This window comes from Hyalella azteca, unplaced genomic scaffold, assembly GCF_000764305.2.
Source record: "Hyalella azteca isolate HAZT.00-mixed unplaced genomic scaffold, Hazt_2.0.2 contig2661, whole genome shotgun sequence".
In the NCBI taxonomy this organism is placed as follows: Eukaryota; Metazoa; Arthropoda; class Malacostraca; order Amphipoda; family Hyalellidae; genus Hyalella; species Hyalella azteca.
The window spans coordinates 62,911-81,511 of NW_025932927.1; the positions used below are offsets into that span (position 1 = coordinate 62,911).

The 18,601-nt window shown below is 46.1% G+C and overlaps 1 protein-coding gene across 1 annotated transcript in view; it reads left to right on the top strand.

Annotated features, from left to right (window-relative positions):
- The window catches only part of LOC108679197 (protein PALS1), a 53,932-nt gene that overhangs the window by 868 nt on the left and 34,463 nt on the right, over positions 1-18,601 (top strand). Inside the window, exons 2-5 of the mRNA XM_018167797.2 lie at positions 2,254-2,359; positions 12,456-12,565; positions 13,106-13,163; positions 17,782-17,918. Coding sequence (XP_018023286.1) covers positions 2,254-2,359; positions 12,456-12,565; positions 13,106-13,163; positions 17,782-17,918 — 411 coding nt within the window. The remainder of the gene's footprint in view (positions 1-2,253; positions 2,360-12,455; positions 12,566-13,105; positions 13,164-17,781; positions 17,919-18,601) is intronic.

The window sequence follows — 18,601 nt, forward strand, 5'->3', positions numbered from 1 at the left end:
AACTTTGAGAGTGAGACCTCCAAAATAAGGACATATTACAACGAAAGAAGGGGGAGACTGTGCAGGATTCCCCCATTTAATAACCGAGCCGCGGCCAGAGTACAGACTCTTCGTGAGGGATCACTGTCCGTGGTAGGACCGAGACTCTTTAATGCCTTGCCAAAAGCGCTGAGAGGAGGGGAGTTTACCCTTGCAACATTCAAGAGACAACTGGACAAGTGGTTGAGCAAGATCCCGGACTGTCCAGTAATGGGAAACTACCATCAGCAAGCGACAAGCAACAGCATCTTGCATCAGCGTGCCCAAATGAGGGCTAATAAACGGAACACGTCCAACGTTACATCCGACGACGACTCGGAGACGGAGGACGACGAAGGCGGCGCATCAGCGTGACCTGGACTGCGACGTCCTAAACTCATCATAAGGTCATAAGGTCATAAGGTGGGGGATGTAAGAGGGCCGTCCGATGCTGGGGGGCGTAAGAGGGCCGTCCGATGCTGGGGGGCGTAAGAGGGTCGTCCGATGCTGGGTGCGTAAGAGGGCCGGCCGATGCTGGGGGACGTCAGAGGGCCGGCCGATGCTGGGTGCGTAAGAGGGTCATCCGATGCTGGGGGACGTAAGAGGGCCATTCGATGCTGGGGGCGTAAGAGGGCCATCCGATGCTGGGGGCGTAAGAGGGCCGGCCGATGCTGGGGGGACGTAAGAGGGCCATCCGATGCTGGGGGCGTAAGAGGGCCATCCGATGCTGGGTGCGTAAAAGGGCCATCCGATGCTGGGGGGCGTAAGAGGGCCATCCGATGCTGGGGCGTAAGAGGGCCGGCCGATGCTGGGGAGCGTAAGAGGGCCATCCGATGCAGGGGGACATAAGAGGGCCATCCGATGCTGGGTGCGTATGAGGGCCATCCGATGCTGGGGTGCGTAAGAGGGCCATCCGATGCTGGGGGCGTAAGAGGGCCGTCCGATGCTGGGGACCGTAAGAGGGCCATCCGATGCTGGGGACCGTAAGAGGGCCATCCGATGCTGGGTGCATATGAGGGCCATCCGATGCTGGGTGCGTAAGAGGGCCATCCGATGCTGGGGTGCGTAAGAGGGCCGTCGGATGCTGTGGGGCGTAAGAGGGCCGTCCGATGCTGGGGGACGTAAGAGGTTGGGGGACGTAAGAGGGCCATCCGATGCTGGGGGGCGTAAGAGGGCCATCCGATGCTGGGGGACGTAAGAGGGCCGTCGGATGCTGTGGGGCGTAAGAGGGCCGTCCGATGCTGGGGGACGTAAGAGGGCCTTCCGATGCTGGGTGCGTAAGAGGGCCATCCGATGCTGGGGGGCGTAAGAGGGCCATCCGATGCTGGGTGCGTGAGAGGGCCATCCGATGCTGGGGGACGTAAGAGGGCCGTCCGGTGCTGGGGGACGTAAGAGGGCCATCCGATGCTGGGTGCGTAAGAGGGCCGTCCGATGCTGGGGGGCGTAAGAGGGCCGTCCGATGCTGGGGGGCGTAAGAGGGCCGTCCGATGCTGGGGGGCGTAAGAGGGCCGTCCGATGCTGGGGTGCGGAAGAGGGCCGTCCGATGCTGGGGGGCGTAAGAGGGCCATCCGATGCTGGGGGGCGTAAGAGGGCCGTCCGATGCTGGGGGGCGTAAGAGGGCCGTCCGATGCTGGGGGGCGTAAGAGGGCCGTCCGATGCTGGGGGGCGTTAGAGGGCCGTCGGATGGTGTAGTAAATAGTTTTCTCAGTGTCCGCTGCTGCGCAGTTAACTTCACACCAGAACTCGTTCGCATGCAAACATGTCTCGGCAGGCTTAGGTTAAGTCCAACCTGCGGTTCATCCCGATATAGCCTGCCTCGCTTCCTGGGCGCCGTCGAGTGGATGTCCTTTGTATCGCATCAACGCCCCTGCGTCATCCTGACCCACTATGTATGGCCCTCACGCCCTTCGTTTGGCCATCACTCCCTTTGTGTCACCATCACGCCCTTCATGCTGACTCATGCCCTTCGTTTGGCCATCACTCCCTTTGTGTCACCATCACGCCCTTCATGCTGTACTCACGCCCTTCGTTTGGCCATCACGCCCTTTGTGTCACCATCACGCCCTTCATGCTGTACTCACGCCCTTCGTTTGGCCATCACGCCCTTTGTGTCATCATCACGCCCTTCATGCTGTACTCACGCTCTTCGTTTGGCCATCACGCCCTTTGTTTCACCATCATGCCCTTCATGCTGTACTCACGCCCTTCGTATAACCTAACCCTCTCCCCCCACAGAAGGTGTCGGTGTTCATGGGCCCTGCGGACCGCAGGTTTGGGTTCTCCGTGGTGGGGGGCAGCGACGACCCCCACAGCCCCCCTCGCCTGGACCACATCGCCCCAGGTGAGGGGGAAGCTTCTGCGTGATGTTGAGTAGTTCGTGGCGGCAGCATTCGTGCTTACGAGCTGCGTGATGTTGAGTAGTTCGTGGCAGCAGCATTCGTGCTTACGAGCTGCGTGATGTTGAGTAGTTCGTGGCGGCAGCATTCGTGCTTACGAGCTGCGTGATGTTGAGTAGTTCGTGACAGCAGCATTCGTGCTTACGAGCTGCGTGATGTTGAGTAGATTGCCGAGCGTCTACTCGCGATCAGTTGTGACGTGAGTTTTGATGCAATCCCCACCTGCAGATGTCGAGGGAACTGAGGGACATGTTGGGGAAAGGTGGGAGTGGGGACAGGTGGCTGTGGGGACAGTTGGGAGTGGGGGGGAGTGGCGGCCCATCAATGGACGAGAGAGAGTTGCGGGTTTAGGGAGCTCGGGGAAGAAGTGGGGGAATCGAGCGATCGATTTGGGAGTTGCGATGCCTTCCCCTGCGGGGCGAGGCTGGACTCCCCACCTGCCCCCACCTGCCCCCCACCCCCACCTGTTACGTGACGTCACGCTGGTCACGCTCGTGACGTCATGCTAGTCACGCTCGTGACGTCACGCTGGTCACGCTCGTGACGTCACGCTAGTCACGCTCGTGACGTCACGCTAGTCACGCTCGTGACGTCACGCTAGTCACGCTCGTGACGTTTCGATAGTCACGCTCGTGACGTCACGCTGGTCACGCTCGTGACGTCACGCTAGTCACGCTCGTGACGTCACGCTGGTCACGCTCGTGTGTCCCAGCACACATCAGTCCCCGTGTCACAGTCCCGGTATCACTATAATTATAATTGATTATAATAATTAAAGTAGATTATTAATATATATTATAATCAGGACGTATTACCCATGCTGGGACCCAAGGAGTGCCTGTGGGTGCAATTTATTCATTATGCATTGTACAGTTGCAGCTGCGAATAGAATCTCTTTATTTGTTTCTTAATTTTTAGCACCGCTTGAATATCCTCGATGAACTCCAGACTTGTTGATGAACAGAAAAATTTATTTGAAAAATTTGATGATCGTAAGCTGTCAATGTGATGATCGTAAGCTGTCAATGTGATGATCGTAAGCTGTCAATATGATGATCGTAAACTCCCTCTCTTCTGCTCCCTCTCTTCTGCTCCCTCTCTTCTGCTCCCTCTCTTCTGCTCCCTCTCTTCTGCTCCCTCTCTTCTGCTCTCTCTCTTCTGCTCCCTCTCTTCTGCTCCCTCCCTTCTGCTCCCTCTCTTCTGCTCCCTCTCTTCAATTAATTCACTTGCCTCCTCACTGCCTCCCCTATCCCTCTCCATTCCCCTCTGCCCACTCTTATCCCGCCTTCTCTCTACTCCTCTCTCTCCCCTGACACTCCAATTCTGTCTGCTTTTCACCTTCCTCTCCCTCTTCCATTCCCCTCTCTCTTTCTACCCTATTACTCTCAACTCTCCCTCTCTTCCCTCTCTTCTCCCTCTCCCTCTCTTCCCCTCTCTCCCTCTCTACTTCCCCTCTCCACACCACACCGCGCCTCTCACTCCTTGACTCAGTCAGTTGCCATTGACACACCGACACAGCAGCGTCGCCGTGTGACACACTCCCGTCACCTATGCCACCATGGCAACAATCAGCTGACACACTGTCACTGTGTCACATCACAGTCGCTGTGTCAACTTGTTGTGCGTCTGTCAACTCCAGTGACGTTATGTCAACGTGAGGCAACTGTCTGGAGTTGTCCTAGCCCGTCCCGAATTATTGGCCGTGTGTCAACTATTGGTGTCAACTCAGTGCCATTGTGTCAACTATTGCTGTCAACTCAGCGCAATTGTGCCAACTATTGGTGTCAACTCAGTGCCATTGTGTCAACTATTGGTGTCAACTCAGTGCCATTGTGTCAACTATTGGTGTCAACTCAGTGCCATTGTGTCAACTATTGGTGTCAACTCAGTGCCATTGTGTCAACTATTGGTGTCAACTCAGTGCAATTGTGTCGACTAAATGTGTTAAATCGTTAATTGGTTGAGTCAATGTGTTAAATCGTTAATTGGTTGAGTCAATGTTCATGATACGCAGAGCCAAACCTTGGCTCGGTGTGTGGGTTTATGAAAAATTATTTCGTGCTGCATGAATTATTTCGCGTTGCGAAATAATAATAGTGCACGAATGCAAAAAGTCGCGACTAATACCGAGACGAGGATAAGATTATGGAAATGAATTGAGATTTTAGAATAGAACGAAAAATTATATTGTACTTAATTATAGCCTGCAAACCATCATGATGCACCGCATGATGATGCTGGTGCAGGCTTGTGGACGCATTAGATGGAGGAGCCATCGAAAACATTTTTAAATTTATTTACCCTTATTGCGACATAACCTGCATTGATGTGCAGTTATACCTGCTCTGTTGTGTACAGCTGCAGTGATGCTGCCAGATGTACACATGTACAGCTGCAGTGATGCTGCCAGATGTACACATGTACAGCTGCAGCTGAATGGGCATATTCAGGTGCTGCTGCGCAGATGTAAAGCGGCGTTAGAGCAGCTCGCCTTCACGGTGCTTAAAGCTGTTGTCCTCACTGCTGTTGTCCTCACTGCTGTTGTCCTCACTGCTGTTGTCCTCACTGCTGTTGTCCTTACTGCTGTTGTCCTCACTGCTGTTGTCCTCACTGCTGTTGTCCTCACTGCTGTTGTCCTCACTGCTGTTGATCAACAAGAGTGGCAAATGTCAGGGCTACAAGAGTGGCATTCCTAAAGTCGGGCTCCCCCTGACTGGCTCCTTGCAATGACTGCAATGCCGCTAATAGATACTTAAATGCTGGCAGCAGATACCGTGGACTTTTGAGGTGATGTAACTGTGAAGCGTGGAAGCGTAGCATTAATATTTTAGGTGTAATCCTTATTGGATAAAGGTGATGTAACTGTGAAGCGTGGAAGCGTAGCATTAATATTTTAGGTGTAATCCTTATTGGATAATTTTGGATGAACCGAATAAAAACTTTTTTGGGAAATTCGCTATCCGACTGATATTTTACTTGGGCAGCTGCCAATTAAATCCCCTTCAAAGAATTTTCCATACAAACAACATCTAAAGTTACCGCAAAGCCTGTGAAAATTGCAAAAAACGCGAATTTTAGCTTTATTTTATAATTTTAATGTTAAATTTTCGGAAGTTAACCTGGTCTGTTCAGGTGATGCTGCTTCATAAACATTTAATAAACAATTATAAACCATTAAACGGAATATGGCACAAATCTATTGATGCTAAGAGGTTCTTCTAGCTTCATACGCACGTCAACGCGCCAGTCCCTCCCCCCCCCCCTAGGTGGACCGCAGCATTTTACTGTCGCGTGTGCTGTACTTTATTTTATTGAACTTTATTATTATATTATATTGCAATAATATTTAGTGCATTTACTCACTTTTTATCTTTATTTAATTCACCGCCTATCGACAAATATTTCGCTTCAGATAGAAATGATATTCTTATTCAATTATAGGCCACTGAGACATAGAAGCGCTGGTTTTTAGCGCAACACGAGGATTAAAGGTCATAATGTTGAGATTTAATTGTTTGTTGGACCTTACAACATTAGTGATAGAATGTGACCAACACGCCGAGGGGCTTAAAATATTTTATGTTTGAGCAGAACAATGAGATAACAATTCTAGCCATAACAGTTCATCAATCAATTACCCAAATTCTGTCGCCCGTACCTCAGAAGTTGAACTCTACTATGAAAATGGCAATAATTTCTTGAACTCAGAAAATGAAGAAATTACAACTCGGTGTTTAGAATACAGTGCCGGAAATGGCTATACGACCACCCTGTTTTCTCCAAATATTTTTTCTTGCACAAAAAATTATAAGATTCTTATTATACGAGGTTAAAATACGTTTAAAAACGGTTCCAACGCAATGCGAAAAAAATAATTTTCTCAAAATATATGAGATTAAATTATGAAAATTAGAAAAACCCAGGGGGAAATGGTTATAAGACCAGGATAGGTTTTTCTCAATTTTGGTATCTTTCTGCAATATTTTCACTTTAAAAAGTACAGCAATATAAAGAATATCTTGATTTTCGTCATTTAGGGCCTTTCTGGTGTACTTCTGGTGTAGTTCAGTGTCCTCACTTATATTTTTTCGAAGTAAAATATATACCAAATGGAACAAGACTCACTGAGGCCGAGAAGGCGCAGATTTTCGGCTTTGTGAAATGCAGTAGAAGCCAACGGGACATCGAAATGGGAATAAAATGCTCAAAACCCATTGCACAATCATTTTTTGCTAATCCGGACGGCTACGGGTGAAAAAAGCGCACTGGACCAACACCAAAATTAACCAACAGGGATCTTAGGAGACTGTTTTCTGAGGCTTCTTAAACTTGCGCTACCTCTACTTCTATAAAATTGGCCACTGGAGTTGATGTGACAGCACGACGCATCCGTTAGATATTGCATGACTCGAAGAAATTCAAATACATGACGAGGAAAAATGCCCCTGTGCTCCAACAAAAGCATATTATCAACCGACAAAAATTTGCTGAAGAATATTTGCTTATTGGTAAAGGGATGGCACAAAATTATCTTCAGTGATTTAAAAAGTTCAATCTTTATGGTCCAGATAGATGGCAATGCTATTGGCACCACTGGACCGTGAGCCTGAATTCTTTTCCAAGCGGCAATCTTGTGGTGGTTCGGTCATGGTTTGGAGGGCGTTTAGCCGAAAGGGAAATCAACTCTAGCTATTTTACATGGGAGGCTACAAGCACACGCTGTTTTGCCAACTTTTTCCTTTTGCCAATGAGAAACATGAGGGATCATATGTTTTCCAACAAGACAATGCTTTGATTCACACCTCAAAATCAGCAAACATGTGGTTCCTATAGAGCAGAATATTACTCTGTTTGCCGTGGCCGGCGCTTAGTCCTGATCTCAACCCCATTGAAAACTTATGGGGCATCATGGCGAGAGATCTTTACCAAAATGAGCGCCAGTTTCAATCTGTGAGTGACCTGAGCACGGCTATCGTTCGTTCTTGGGATAATATTTCTCAAAAGACACTGGATTATATGGTAAATAGCGTGGGGAGAAGATGCATTGAGGTAATTATGGCGAAAGGAGGTGAGATTGCCTATTAAAATGAGTTTATGTGATCCACAAACGGAAAAACATATCTTGGTCTTATAACCATTTCCACCTAGGCTTTTCTAATTTTCATAATTTCTTCTCATATATTTTGAGAACATTATTTTTTGCGCATAGCGTTGGAACCGTTTTTAAACGTGGTTAAACCTCGTGTAATTAGAATCTCATATTTTCTGTGCAAGAAAAAATATTTGCAGAAAACTGGGTGGTTATATAGCCATTTCCGGCACTGTATCTGACTCAGATGAAACACTGGAAGTACAAACACGTTATCATCTTACAAGAACAATATGATGATTGTAAATATAATAATATAATTAAGTTAAGATTTGATGTTGCTTGCATTCGCCCCGACACCCTCAATAGCGATCCTGTAGTAGAAACAAGAAGGTGCTCTATTGGAACAAGCCTTGCTCGATAACCTTCAATCAATAATGCAAATTAATAATGCAGGACAAATTTTAGTATATGAATAACTATCAATTCGCAGTTTGGAAATATCATGAACTAGACTGGGATCGAGGTTTCTCGTAGCAAACTTCCACTAAACTGAAAATATCATTAATGCTTATATGTCATCCCACTGAAACTATTGTCAAATTAATTTATTCTTCGGGAATAGCTTTATATTGAGACAACTTTATTTAGTATACAGGAAGGGGCCAAAAGCTGAAATATTCAGCTTAAAAATCTGGTAAGCCGTTGAAGGTCAATGATGCAAGAAATGTTTTTCAATGACTTTTGTAAAAAAAATTAAAGCAGGACAGCTTCATCCAAGGTAGATAAGGAATAGAAAGATAAACCTCGTGTCAGTATTTATTGACAGTTGGAAGTTGATTTGGGAGACACAAGTCCTGTCGTTAGACATGATATTTTCAAATGGCGTATTGATTGATCTTCAATGTCCAAAATACTGCGTGTTATTAATGTTCATTATTGATCGTCGAACATCAAGAGCTTTTGTTCCGATGGTGGAATTTTCTTATCTCTATTCCCGAAACATTTTTTAGCCTGTCGCAATTGCAGCTCTGAAAACCCAAAGTTTAGCGTAAATTTTTATGTAAATTTGACGTTTGAAGACGGTCATATTTTTTATTTGCATTTCTCATCAAGGCCTGATGTTTTAAGTAATAAGTTAGTTAGAAATTACTGCCATTTTCATAGTTGAGTTCAACTTTGAGATACTGAGGACAGAATTTTAGTAATTGATTGATGAACTGTTATGGCTAGAATTGTTATCTCATTGTTCTGCTCAAACATAAGATACTTTAAACACCTCGGCATGTTGTTCACATTCTATCACTAATGTTGCACGGTTCAACAAATAAATCTCAACATTATGTCCTGTAATCCTCGTGTCGCGCTAAAAACCAGCGCTTCTATGTCTTAGTGGCCTATAATTGAATAAGAATATCATTTCTATCTGAAGCGAAATATTTGTCGATAGGCGGTGAATGAAATAAAGATAAAAATGAGTAAATGCACTAAATATTATTCCAATATAATATAATAATATATTTCAATAAAATAACCTACAGACCCACAGAGACACACGCGACAGTAAAATGCTGCGGTCCACCTAGGGGGGGGCAGGGACTAGCGCGTCGGCGTGAATATGAAGCTGGAAGAACCTCTTAGCATCAATATATTTGTGTTATATTCCGTTTACTGATTTATAATTGCTTATTAAATATTAATGAAGCAGTTGCACCTCAACAGACCAGATTAACTTAAAAAAATTTTGCATTAAAATGATAAATAAGCTAATAATCGCATTTTTTGCAATTTTCAAAGACCTTGCGGCAGCTCTAGAAATTGTTCGCTTAGAAAATCCTTTGAGGGAGATTGATTTGGCAGTTGTCCGCGTAAAATAAACTAGTCGTATAGCGAATTTTCAAAAAAGTTGATCTAAAAAAGTTGTTTTTCAGTTCTCAATAAACGAAACGGTGCGGCAGTCTTTGGTGGACATGGTTTATTGGTGCCACTGTTATTGGTGGACATGGTTTATTGGTGCGGCGGTTATTGGTGGACATGGTTTATTGGTGCGGCTGTTATTGGTGGACATGGTTTATTGGTGCGGCGGTTATTGGTGGACATGGTTTATTGGTGCGGCTGTTATTGGTGGACATGGTTTATTGGTGCGGCGGTTATTGGTGGACATGGCTTATTGGCGCGGCTGTTATTGGTGGACATGGTTTATTGGTGCCGCTGTTCCTGGTGGACATGTCTTGTTGCTGGCCGAATTTGTTGTCAATTTAACTCAACGAACTTTACATGATTTTCTATTCCACAAATATGTTGTTAAATATCATGAATAAGGTTGTATAGACATGACTAATATTTTACCTGTGCACTTTGAACATATTAGGCCAGTGAACAAAACATGAATGCATACGCAAAATAGTCAAAACTTTTAGTTCAATGAAACGTGTTACTGAAGCCTGAGTCAGTCATGTCCTGAGCAAACTCTTGACTCACTTCAAATGTCAAACTCTTGACTCACTTCAAATGTCACGCGTTGATCTGTCAAGTTGACGTCACTCCACCAAGGCAATTGAAGCAAACGTCAAACATGGTTGACCTTGGTGGTTACGTCATCATCTTGGTTGAGACCAAGGACAAGAAGATCAAGCTTTATGGTGAGTGTTTGGTTTGTTATGGTTATTATGGTATAATGTGTCAAGGACAAGAAGATCAAGCTTTATGGTGAGTGTTTGGTTTGTTATGGTGATTATGATATTTAAGTATAAATAATATTTAATATTCAAGTTGAAGGATTCTCATTTTCGGCTCCAAAAATGACCGCCATGTAATGTGACGTTCATTATTGGCCGCCGCATATTGTGACGGACATTATTGGCCGCCACTTATTGTGACGGACATTATTGGCCGCCACTTATTGTGAAGGACATTATTGGCCGCCGCTTATNTGGCCGCTATAGTCACCTGGTGTGGCCGCTATAGTCACCTGGTGTGGCCGCTATAGTCACCTGGTGTGGCCGCTATAGTCACCTGGTGTGGCCGCTATAGTCACCTGGTGTGGCCGCTATAGTCACCTGGTGTGGCTGACCACAGGGCCAATTTAAAGCAAATATTTATAACTAACGTTGTTTTGACGATGAATGTTGTTCACGCAGGTCTTGCGTAGGCGGCTGGGCTGACATATCTCAAGATGTCTTGCAGCTTACCACGCTGAAGCTCTGATCATGCCAGCATTGCTCAGACCAACGCTCCGTGTTCTGGCTGCTCATAGCCGCCCTAGCGGGCCTGGCACTAACGTGTGTCGGTGCATAGCTGGGCATTACCGCTGCAATCATCCCTCACGTCAATAGCTAATTCTCTATTATTATTATTACTTTCTTTTCTTATGAAATCCCCTAGCTGGAGACTTTTCTCCAGAATGGGAACTAGACTGTATATGCTCTGGGCAAAACAGAGTGGCAGAGCAACATTTAAACTCGCACTGCGGTCACTGGCGTTGGTTTTAGCGCTGACGTATGTTTTGAAGACATCGCTTGCTATTATAAATCTGCATTCTTATCCCCGCCTTCAACTCCTCTCTCAGAGGTTACGTATACTTTAACATCTCGACAACTCTTTACTTTGTAGCAAGCTTCTTCCTTCCAGGCTCGCCCAATGCATTGTCCTCTCGGGGAAAATAAGCATCCGCAACAATTGTGTGATGCCAAGTAGCATCTCCATACCCTCCTGCATGGACACCCAACCGTGCGATGCCATCAATAATAATGTAAACATTGTGTAGGTATTTCCAATCCAAACCATGTATGACTGCCTTCCAATCAACGCAATGGCTGTGAGTCTCCAGACCTTGCAGTCTAAATTCCTCCGAACGCTCATGTCAACAACGCTATAAATACTCCGGTCTACAGTCCTCCAGACACTCGTTCCGATAGCCCTTGAGATCCTCGGGCCCAACCCTTCAGACCCTCGGGTCGCAGCACTTCAGACCCTCGGGCGCCAGCCCTTCAGACCCTCGGGTCGCAGCCCTTCAGACCCTCGGGTCGCAGCCCTTCAGACCGTCGGGCGCCAGCCCTTCAGACCCTCGAAGCTTACACTTCAGTCGTTCATTGGCAAAAAAAAAATACATGGCAGAATAGATGAGAATCGACGTGACCTCTGCAGCCCTCAAGGCGCGCTTACTTGCGACCAACATTTTAGCTGATCAATTTGTCCAACCTTGTTAAATAATTATAAATAATAGTGCTCCGTCACGACTAACAATCACCGTGATCTTTCAAAGAGATCATACAGAATTAATATTTTGAGAACAAATTGAGCAGAATTTTCTGAATATGCATAAGTCATTACTCCTACTCCTCCACTTGCCTGCACGTCATGTCTCCTACTCCTCCACTTGCCTGCACGTCATGCCTCCTACTCCTCCACTTGCCTGCACGTCATGCCTCCTACTCCTCCACATGCCTGCACAATACATATACATCGTGCCCTCCATCCCTTACCCCCTTACAGACGTTACTCCCACCCCACAATGTAGGGAAGGGGTTGGGGAGACGGAGGTTTGCATTGTAATTGCTGTGGTAAGCTCTGCAGCGCTGCCGGTGCTGCCAGGAGCGTCGCGACGGCTGCGGTATGGCCGGCGTCCGGGGGCCGTTACTTCCAATGAAGAATTTCAAAGCAAAGAAACCGCCACGCTAATAAACGCATCTTTATTGAAAACATTTTGGAGACCAGCTCCGTCGTCGGTTCAAGAATTTAGATGACGCAAATGCAATCAACGGAGACAAGCCAAAGAGGTTAAAACCGAAGTACCGAATAAAGCCGAACCCGAAAATTTGAAATCTATCGAAACCGAAACGTTGTCGACTAAGATATGGTGAATTTATTCGGCATTTTTTTATGACAGAAGTTGAAATGCAGTTTGATTAGGTTTTTCCACGGTCACTCAACATTAGAGTTTTCGTCCACAGGCTCACCCGCGGACAAAGCTGACTTGGAGGTCGGGGATGAAATCCTGGAGGTGAATGGACGGAGTCTGGAGGATGCCACCCACACGGAGGTCATCCAACACATCCACCAGGTGGCAGCTCTTGACCATCAAGCTTGAACCTCTTGTTTATAACGTTCATCACATCGAAAATTCGTAGCTTTGCTCATTTTCTACTGCCATTAAATTCTTACCCCTTGCATTATAATACACTTAATCATTATAGCCCGTTATCACTCCTCCGTTCGTCCATTGTACCTTCCACTCACAACTGCCTTGATGTCCTCCACTTTACTCACGTTTTCTTTCCTCTTTTCGTTGCATGTTATTCCTTTATTTGCATTTGCATCCAAACAAATGCATACTTTGTGTTCTGTGTATTTTACAGAAGATGCCATATTTGTATAGCTATGAACCATACATTTTGTTTATTAAATGAGCGCCTTTACCACGTTGATTGTTCTGAAATCTTGGAAAAGAATCGACGAAGTCCATCCTCATTGAACTCATTTGCAATACAATGGTCCTTAGTTGCTACGACTTCAAAAAGTTTAATGTGTCATTGTTTACATTGTAATCCTTATCGATTTCTTCATGTTCAATTTTTTTTATTTTTCTTCTATTTATTTTCAGTGCATCAGGTCGCGCACGATTTGCTTGCGCGTCAAGCGGAGGCAAGGAAGCAAAATTGGTGAGTCTGACCATAGACATTAGTTTTTTACGTCACTTTCGTAAAAAATGAAGCTTTCGCTGGTCAACTATCATAAACTTCTATTTGTTCGCACCCTAAAAGTATAGTTTTTTTCGGTATTGAAGAATAGTCCTTTGGCCTATTTATGTACTTTTCCCGACTTGTTCCCAGATCTAAAAACTGGCCTTTTAACCAAATCTTTCTAATTTACGGTGGTTCGAAATCGTTACTGGACTTTCATTTATTCTGTACGGTACTAGGCAACTAGGCATTTCAAGACTAACAATGAACACATGCTCCCGCATAGCCTTGTCTAGTCTGTTCTTGAACGTGCTAATACTCGGAGCGTAAACAATATCATCAGAGAGGCTGTTTCACATGTCGGTGACTCGAAGCGAGAAGGATAAAGAAGTTTTTTCTCGTAGATGAGTTTGCAACTCAGTTTTTTCATTTATATCCATGGCCCGTGGTGTTGATCCTGTTTCAAATTCTAGTAATCCTTCGGGGACCTTGTATAAACCATGAGTATACAGTATACTTGTATACTTCAATGAGATCACCTCACAGACGTCGATGACAGAGACTTGGAAGCTTCATAATCTTTAATCTTTCTTCATAAAATTTGCTATTTGAGCCTGGAATTATCCTTGTGGCGAGTCTTTGAACACTGCCCACTAAATTTTTGTCCTTTTCAAATTGCGGTGATCACACGGCGTTTCCAAACTCTAGGTTGGGGCGCACAACAGCAACAAACCAACTGCTTCATCGCTTCTGCATCTAGGTACTCGTATAGGAGCACATGATCAGCCCGAGCAGTTTATTGGATTTATTAACTTTCGTTTCAATATGCCTAGAGGCCCTAAAGAATTTAAGCTCCTAGTCGACATAAACTCTCATATCTTTTTCCGATTTCGACTTTTCAATCATAACTCTTTCGTTGCAACCGTGTCTTCTCATACGGTAATCTTGCTGTTCTTTGTTCTTGCTGAGGTGAAGTACTTAACACTTTTAAGCATTAAAACGCAGCTGCCACGTATCAGCCAGTGAAATAAACTATCAAGATCATCTTGAGGGTTCACTTTGTTTGACGCATCCTGAACCGCTCATATGCAAGTAACCTGACAAATATTTTTGAAAATTCCATACTACCACATGGAACTTGTATATTGTCTATTAGAAATATAGATGCATCGAGTCTTTTATTTTTTTTTAGAGACCAAGACTGAGAGAAGGATGCAGACTAGAAGGGCGTACGATACGACGTTTATTTCGCTTATCATGGTTCAGGATGGTATGTAGTATGTTATTAGGATACCATGGTTTAGGATGGTAGTGTGTTATTAGGAAGATAAGGCCACCACCCACTGCACCGCACACCGCCACCCACTGCACCGCACACCGCCACTCTCTGAACCGCACACCGCCACCCACTGCACCGCACACCGCCACCCAAGCACATCGCCACCCGCTGCACCGCCACACACTGCACCGCACACCGCCACCCACTGCACTGCACACCGCCACCCACTGCACAGCACATCGCCACCCACTGCACCGCACATCGCCACCCACTGCACCGCACTGCGTCCGCGCGAGTGGCGCGACGCTTGCATTCCTGGCGCGCGTGTCGTTGAGTTTCGCTCACGTTGGTTGCCAAGCTTTTCGATCGTTCCCTTAATTACTTCCTTGTGTGTTGCTTCACTTCTATAAAATGACCTAAATAACTATAATGTGTAAAAGTTAAACCAAAATTAATTTTTATATCCAAAAAGCAGTTGTTTGCTTTTGAAGAGACCGATAAGATTAATGTACTTTGCTCAATTCTTCTCCACTTTCTCCATTGATAAATTTCACTCCGGATTTTCTCGTAAAATTTTTACCGAGTTTGATGACAAACAATCAGATAAGAACATGAATATGAATACTATGAATACATAAAAGAATATTCTATTATGTATGCATATTCATGTTCTTATCTAATTGCTTGTCATCAAACTCAAAAAAAATGTCAACTCCCTTGTATTCATCCTGTTACCATCCCAGCCCGCAGAGATTTATGACGTTTTCAGTTAGTGTACGTGATCTCCTCGAGACATGGCATCTGATCAACATTAATTTGCTAGTTTGTTATACATGCACATGTTCATTCATTGCAAGGCATTTATTTCACTGTAGATTTTCATTTGCCCCCAAGCTTTAGTTCTCGCGTAAAGAACGCTCCTACAGTGTGCATTGTACCCTTAGTGCAGAGGTCATGCAGTAGCGGCCACGAAGCTGCAGCAGAAGATGCCACACCAAGACCCTAAGTTCCGTGGCTATGGGGCCTGACGGGAATTTCTGAATAGAAGTTGTTAATATTTTACTTGGTTACTGTCTGTCGCCTGCAATGAACGTTAAAATTGAATATTTTAGAAATAACATGTAAATAACCCCGACCATAGCGGCAGTTCCTGGACCTCAGACAACCGTGAAAAAAAAAAGCAATATCAACTCTTGCTAGAAAAAACTTATTTTGTCAAGTACACAGTAGAGCTGTGCGTATATCTCTAGGGTTACCTTGCCTATAGATTTCAAAAATGACTCTTACGATGTCATACAAAAATTAAATTATTTTACAAATGAAGAATTAATAGATTGGAGCCACTTTGCGAAGCTGTCTTTATCTCATGAGTTCCATGAAGTTCTCAGCTGAGATGGCATCACAGCTGCCCGAACGAAACGAACTACGGCTGGCTCAGTGTGCTTCTGGCGGCGTTGAAGTGTGTGTGTGCGCGTTGCTTGGTTAGGCGAATTCTGCGCGCAGTGACTACAAAGTGAAGGGAACCACTAACCTTGACAGCAAAAATGAAATTTCTAAACCCTGTGCCTTGAGCTACAAGTGGAACTCACTCGGGGTACTAACTGTGGGCGTATGATGTCGTAAATTACTATTGATGAAGATGACGAAGAGAAATAAAGCGTGAAGAGGTACGTGATTTAGCTGCGGCTGCAATATTACCTGCAGCGTGTGCCGGCCGTTACTCTGCAACGTAAACGCCATGTCGTGTGAGCCGCGTGAACGGGAGCACTAACCCTATCTTTCTCGCCTGCATACAGCCTTTAGGCTGCATACCAGTTAAATAATGCAGCGTTGAATTCATCAAAAGCTTAAGCAACAATTTGATTTACCTTCTCCATGCACGAGTCTAAAAATTGTCTCAGCACGATGAAAGATTTCGAGTGAAAAGCAAGTGCTAAATGTGGAATGGAAGCGCTGAGGTATGGCCGCACACAGCTCTGCACACACGACACTGCCTGTAGGGGCGTCGGGGCGCAGCGATAGCATAACGCGTGGTCAGCATTTGTCTTACTTTTTCATGGTGAGCGAATTGTGCCACTATACAGTTATCATTAGTGAGGAAGATAGTGAATTAGATGGTAATTGTATCACATCCCGCATAATGGATTGTCATTCGTAAGCGAGTGCGGTTACAGTGAGTGTACCGTCACGGTAGGAACACGTCTAGTGCCACTCATGCCCTGTCCTCGTCACGGTAGGAACACATCTAGTGCCACTCATGCCATGTCCTCGTCACGGTAGGAACACGTCTAGTGCCTCTCATGCCCTGTCCTCGTCACGGTAGGAACACGTCTAGTGCCTCTCATGCCATGTCCTCGTCACGGTAGGAACACGTCTAGTGCCACTCATGCCCTGTCCTCGTCACGGTAGGAACACGTCTAGTGCCACTCATGCCATGTCCTCGTCACGGTAGGAACACGTCTAGTGCCACTCATGCCCTGTCGTCACGGTAGGAACACGTCTAGGGCCACTCATGCCCTGTCGTCACGGTAGGAACACGTCGTTCTCGCTCACGATGATTCTTCCAGTTCTGTTAGCTATATAAATGTTCGCTCGCTCGACGTTCAAACGTTTCACAACGTTCGCCGCACCGTTGAAACACCTCCCAAGCGTTTATGAATTTCTCATCAGATGGAAAAACTTTATCACATTATATAAACGTCAAAAATCTAGTGTAACAAACAATAAAGCATTCCTACAATTACCGACATGTTCCAAAACGTTTACCTTGAACCTTGCGGGTTTCTGTACCGGACTTATTTTGGCCCTGAAAGCCCCTAGACTTCTACCGAGAAATTCAAATGTTGCCGAATGTTTGCCTAAAGCTTCAATATTTTCATAATTTAAACCTTGAATTACAAACGTTTGCAAACGTTCACTTTAGAAACTAGCCTTTTTTTAATATTAGCAATTTTTTATATTATACGAACGTTCGACGCAACTGCACGACTTTCTTCTTACCCATTAAAATGTTTCCCATCGGGTAATCAATTTCAAAGTTCGTTCCATGCACAAAATAGGCTTTAATGTTCGCATCAAATGTCCTGAACGTTTTCCATACGCCACCTCCTCCCCTCACGGTCACGTCTCAACGTCTCCCCGGTCTGGAAAACATGACGTTTGTAGCCCACCCTTCCCCACCCTGTCTCCCCATCTCTAACTCCCTACTACCTTCTTCCCACCATTTCTTCCCCCAATCCTCCCTCACTACCGAACCGCTCCCCCCTTTCCTCCTCCACTCCCGCAACACTCACCCAGTCCCCCATTGTCCCTCTCCAGCGCACGACCTGGCGGCGACAGCGAACGTGCAGGACGCCTTCGTGATCGCCGTGGAGCAGCAGGCGCGGGAGCGACTCGAGCGCCTGTCCGCCCTCAAGAAGATCAAGCCTGTGGACATGACCAAACTCCCCCAGGCGGTGGGTGATGTGGGAGGTGTGGACGTGACCTAACTCCCCCAGGGGGTGGATGATGTGCTCCCCCAGGCGGTGGGTGATGTGGGAGTTGTGGACATGCATAAGTGAGGTGTGAGGGTAAGATAATACCGCCTAAACTAGGTATGTGCGTTAATAAGATGAATGGCAATATGAAGAGTGAGAGGAAGGCTAGTGTAGAGAAGCCAATGGATATAAAGTAGACATGGCGAAGGGGAGAGCGAGTGAAACGTGGGGGAGGAAAAGTGTGATATTTAGGGAGGGATAGAGTGAGACGTGGGGAGAGCGTGAGATGTGGAGAGGGAGAGCGTGAGATGTGCGTAGGAAGAACGTGAGATGTGGGGAGGGAGAGCGTGAGATGTGATGAGGGAGAGTGAGGACGGGGCGAGAAGGGACGTTAGGAACGGCAATGAAAGTGAGGGGTGGGAGGGTAGTGTGGCTAAGGAGGAGGGAGCGGGAGGCTAAGGAAGAGAGTGCAGGGGCGGCCGTTACAGCTGCGCGCGTGACGCCATCGTCTCGGCGCACCAGCAGCGCTACCTGCTGTTGTTGTGGCAGCCAGCGCCACCTCTGCTACCTGCTGTTGTGGCAGCCAGCGCCACTGCTGCTGCCTGCTGTTGTTGTGGCAGCCAGCGCCACTGCTGCTACCTGCTGTTGTGGCAGCCAGCGCC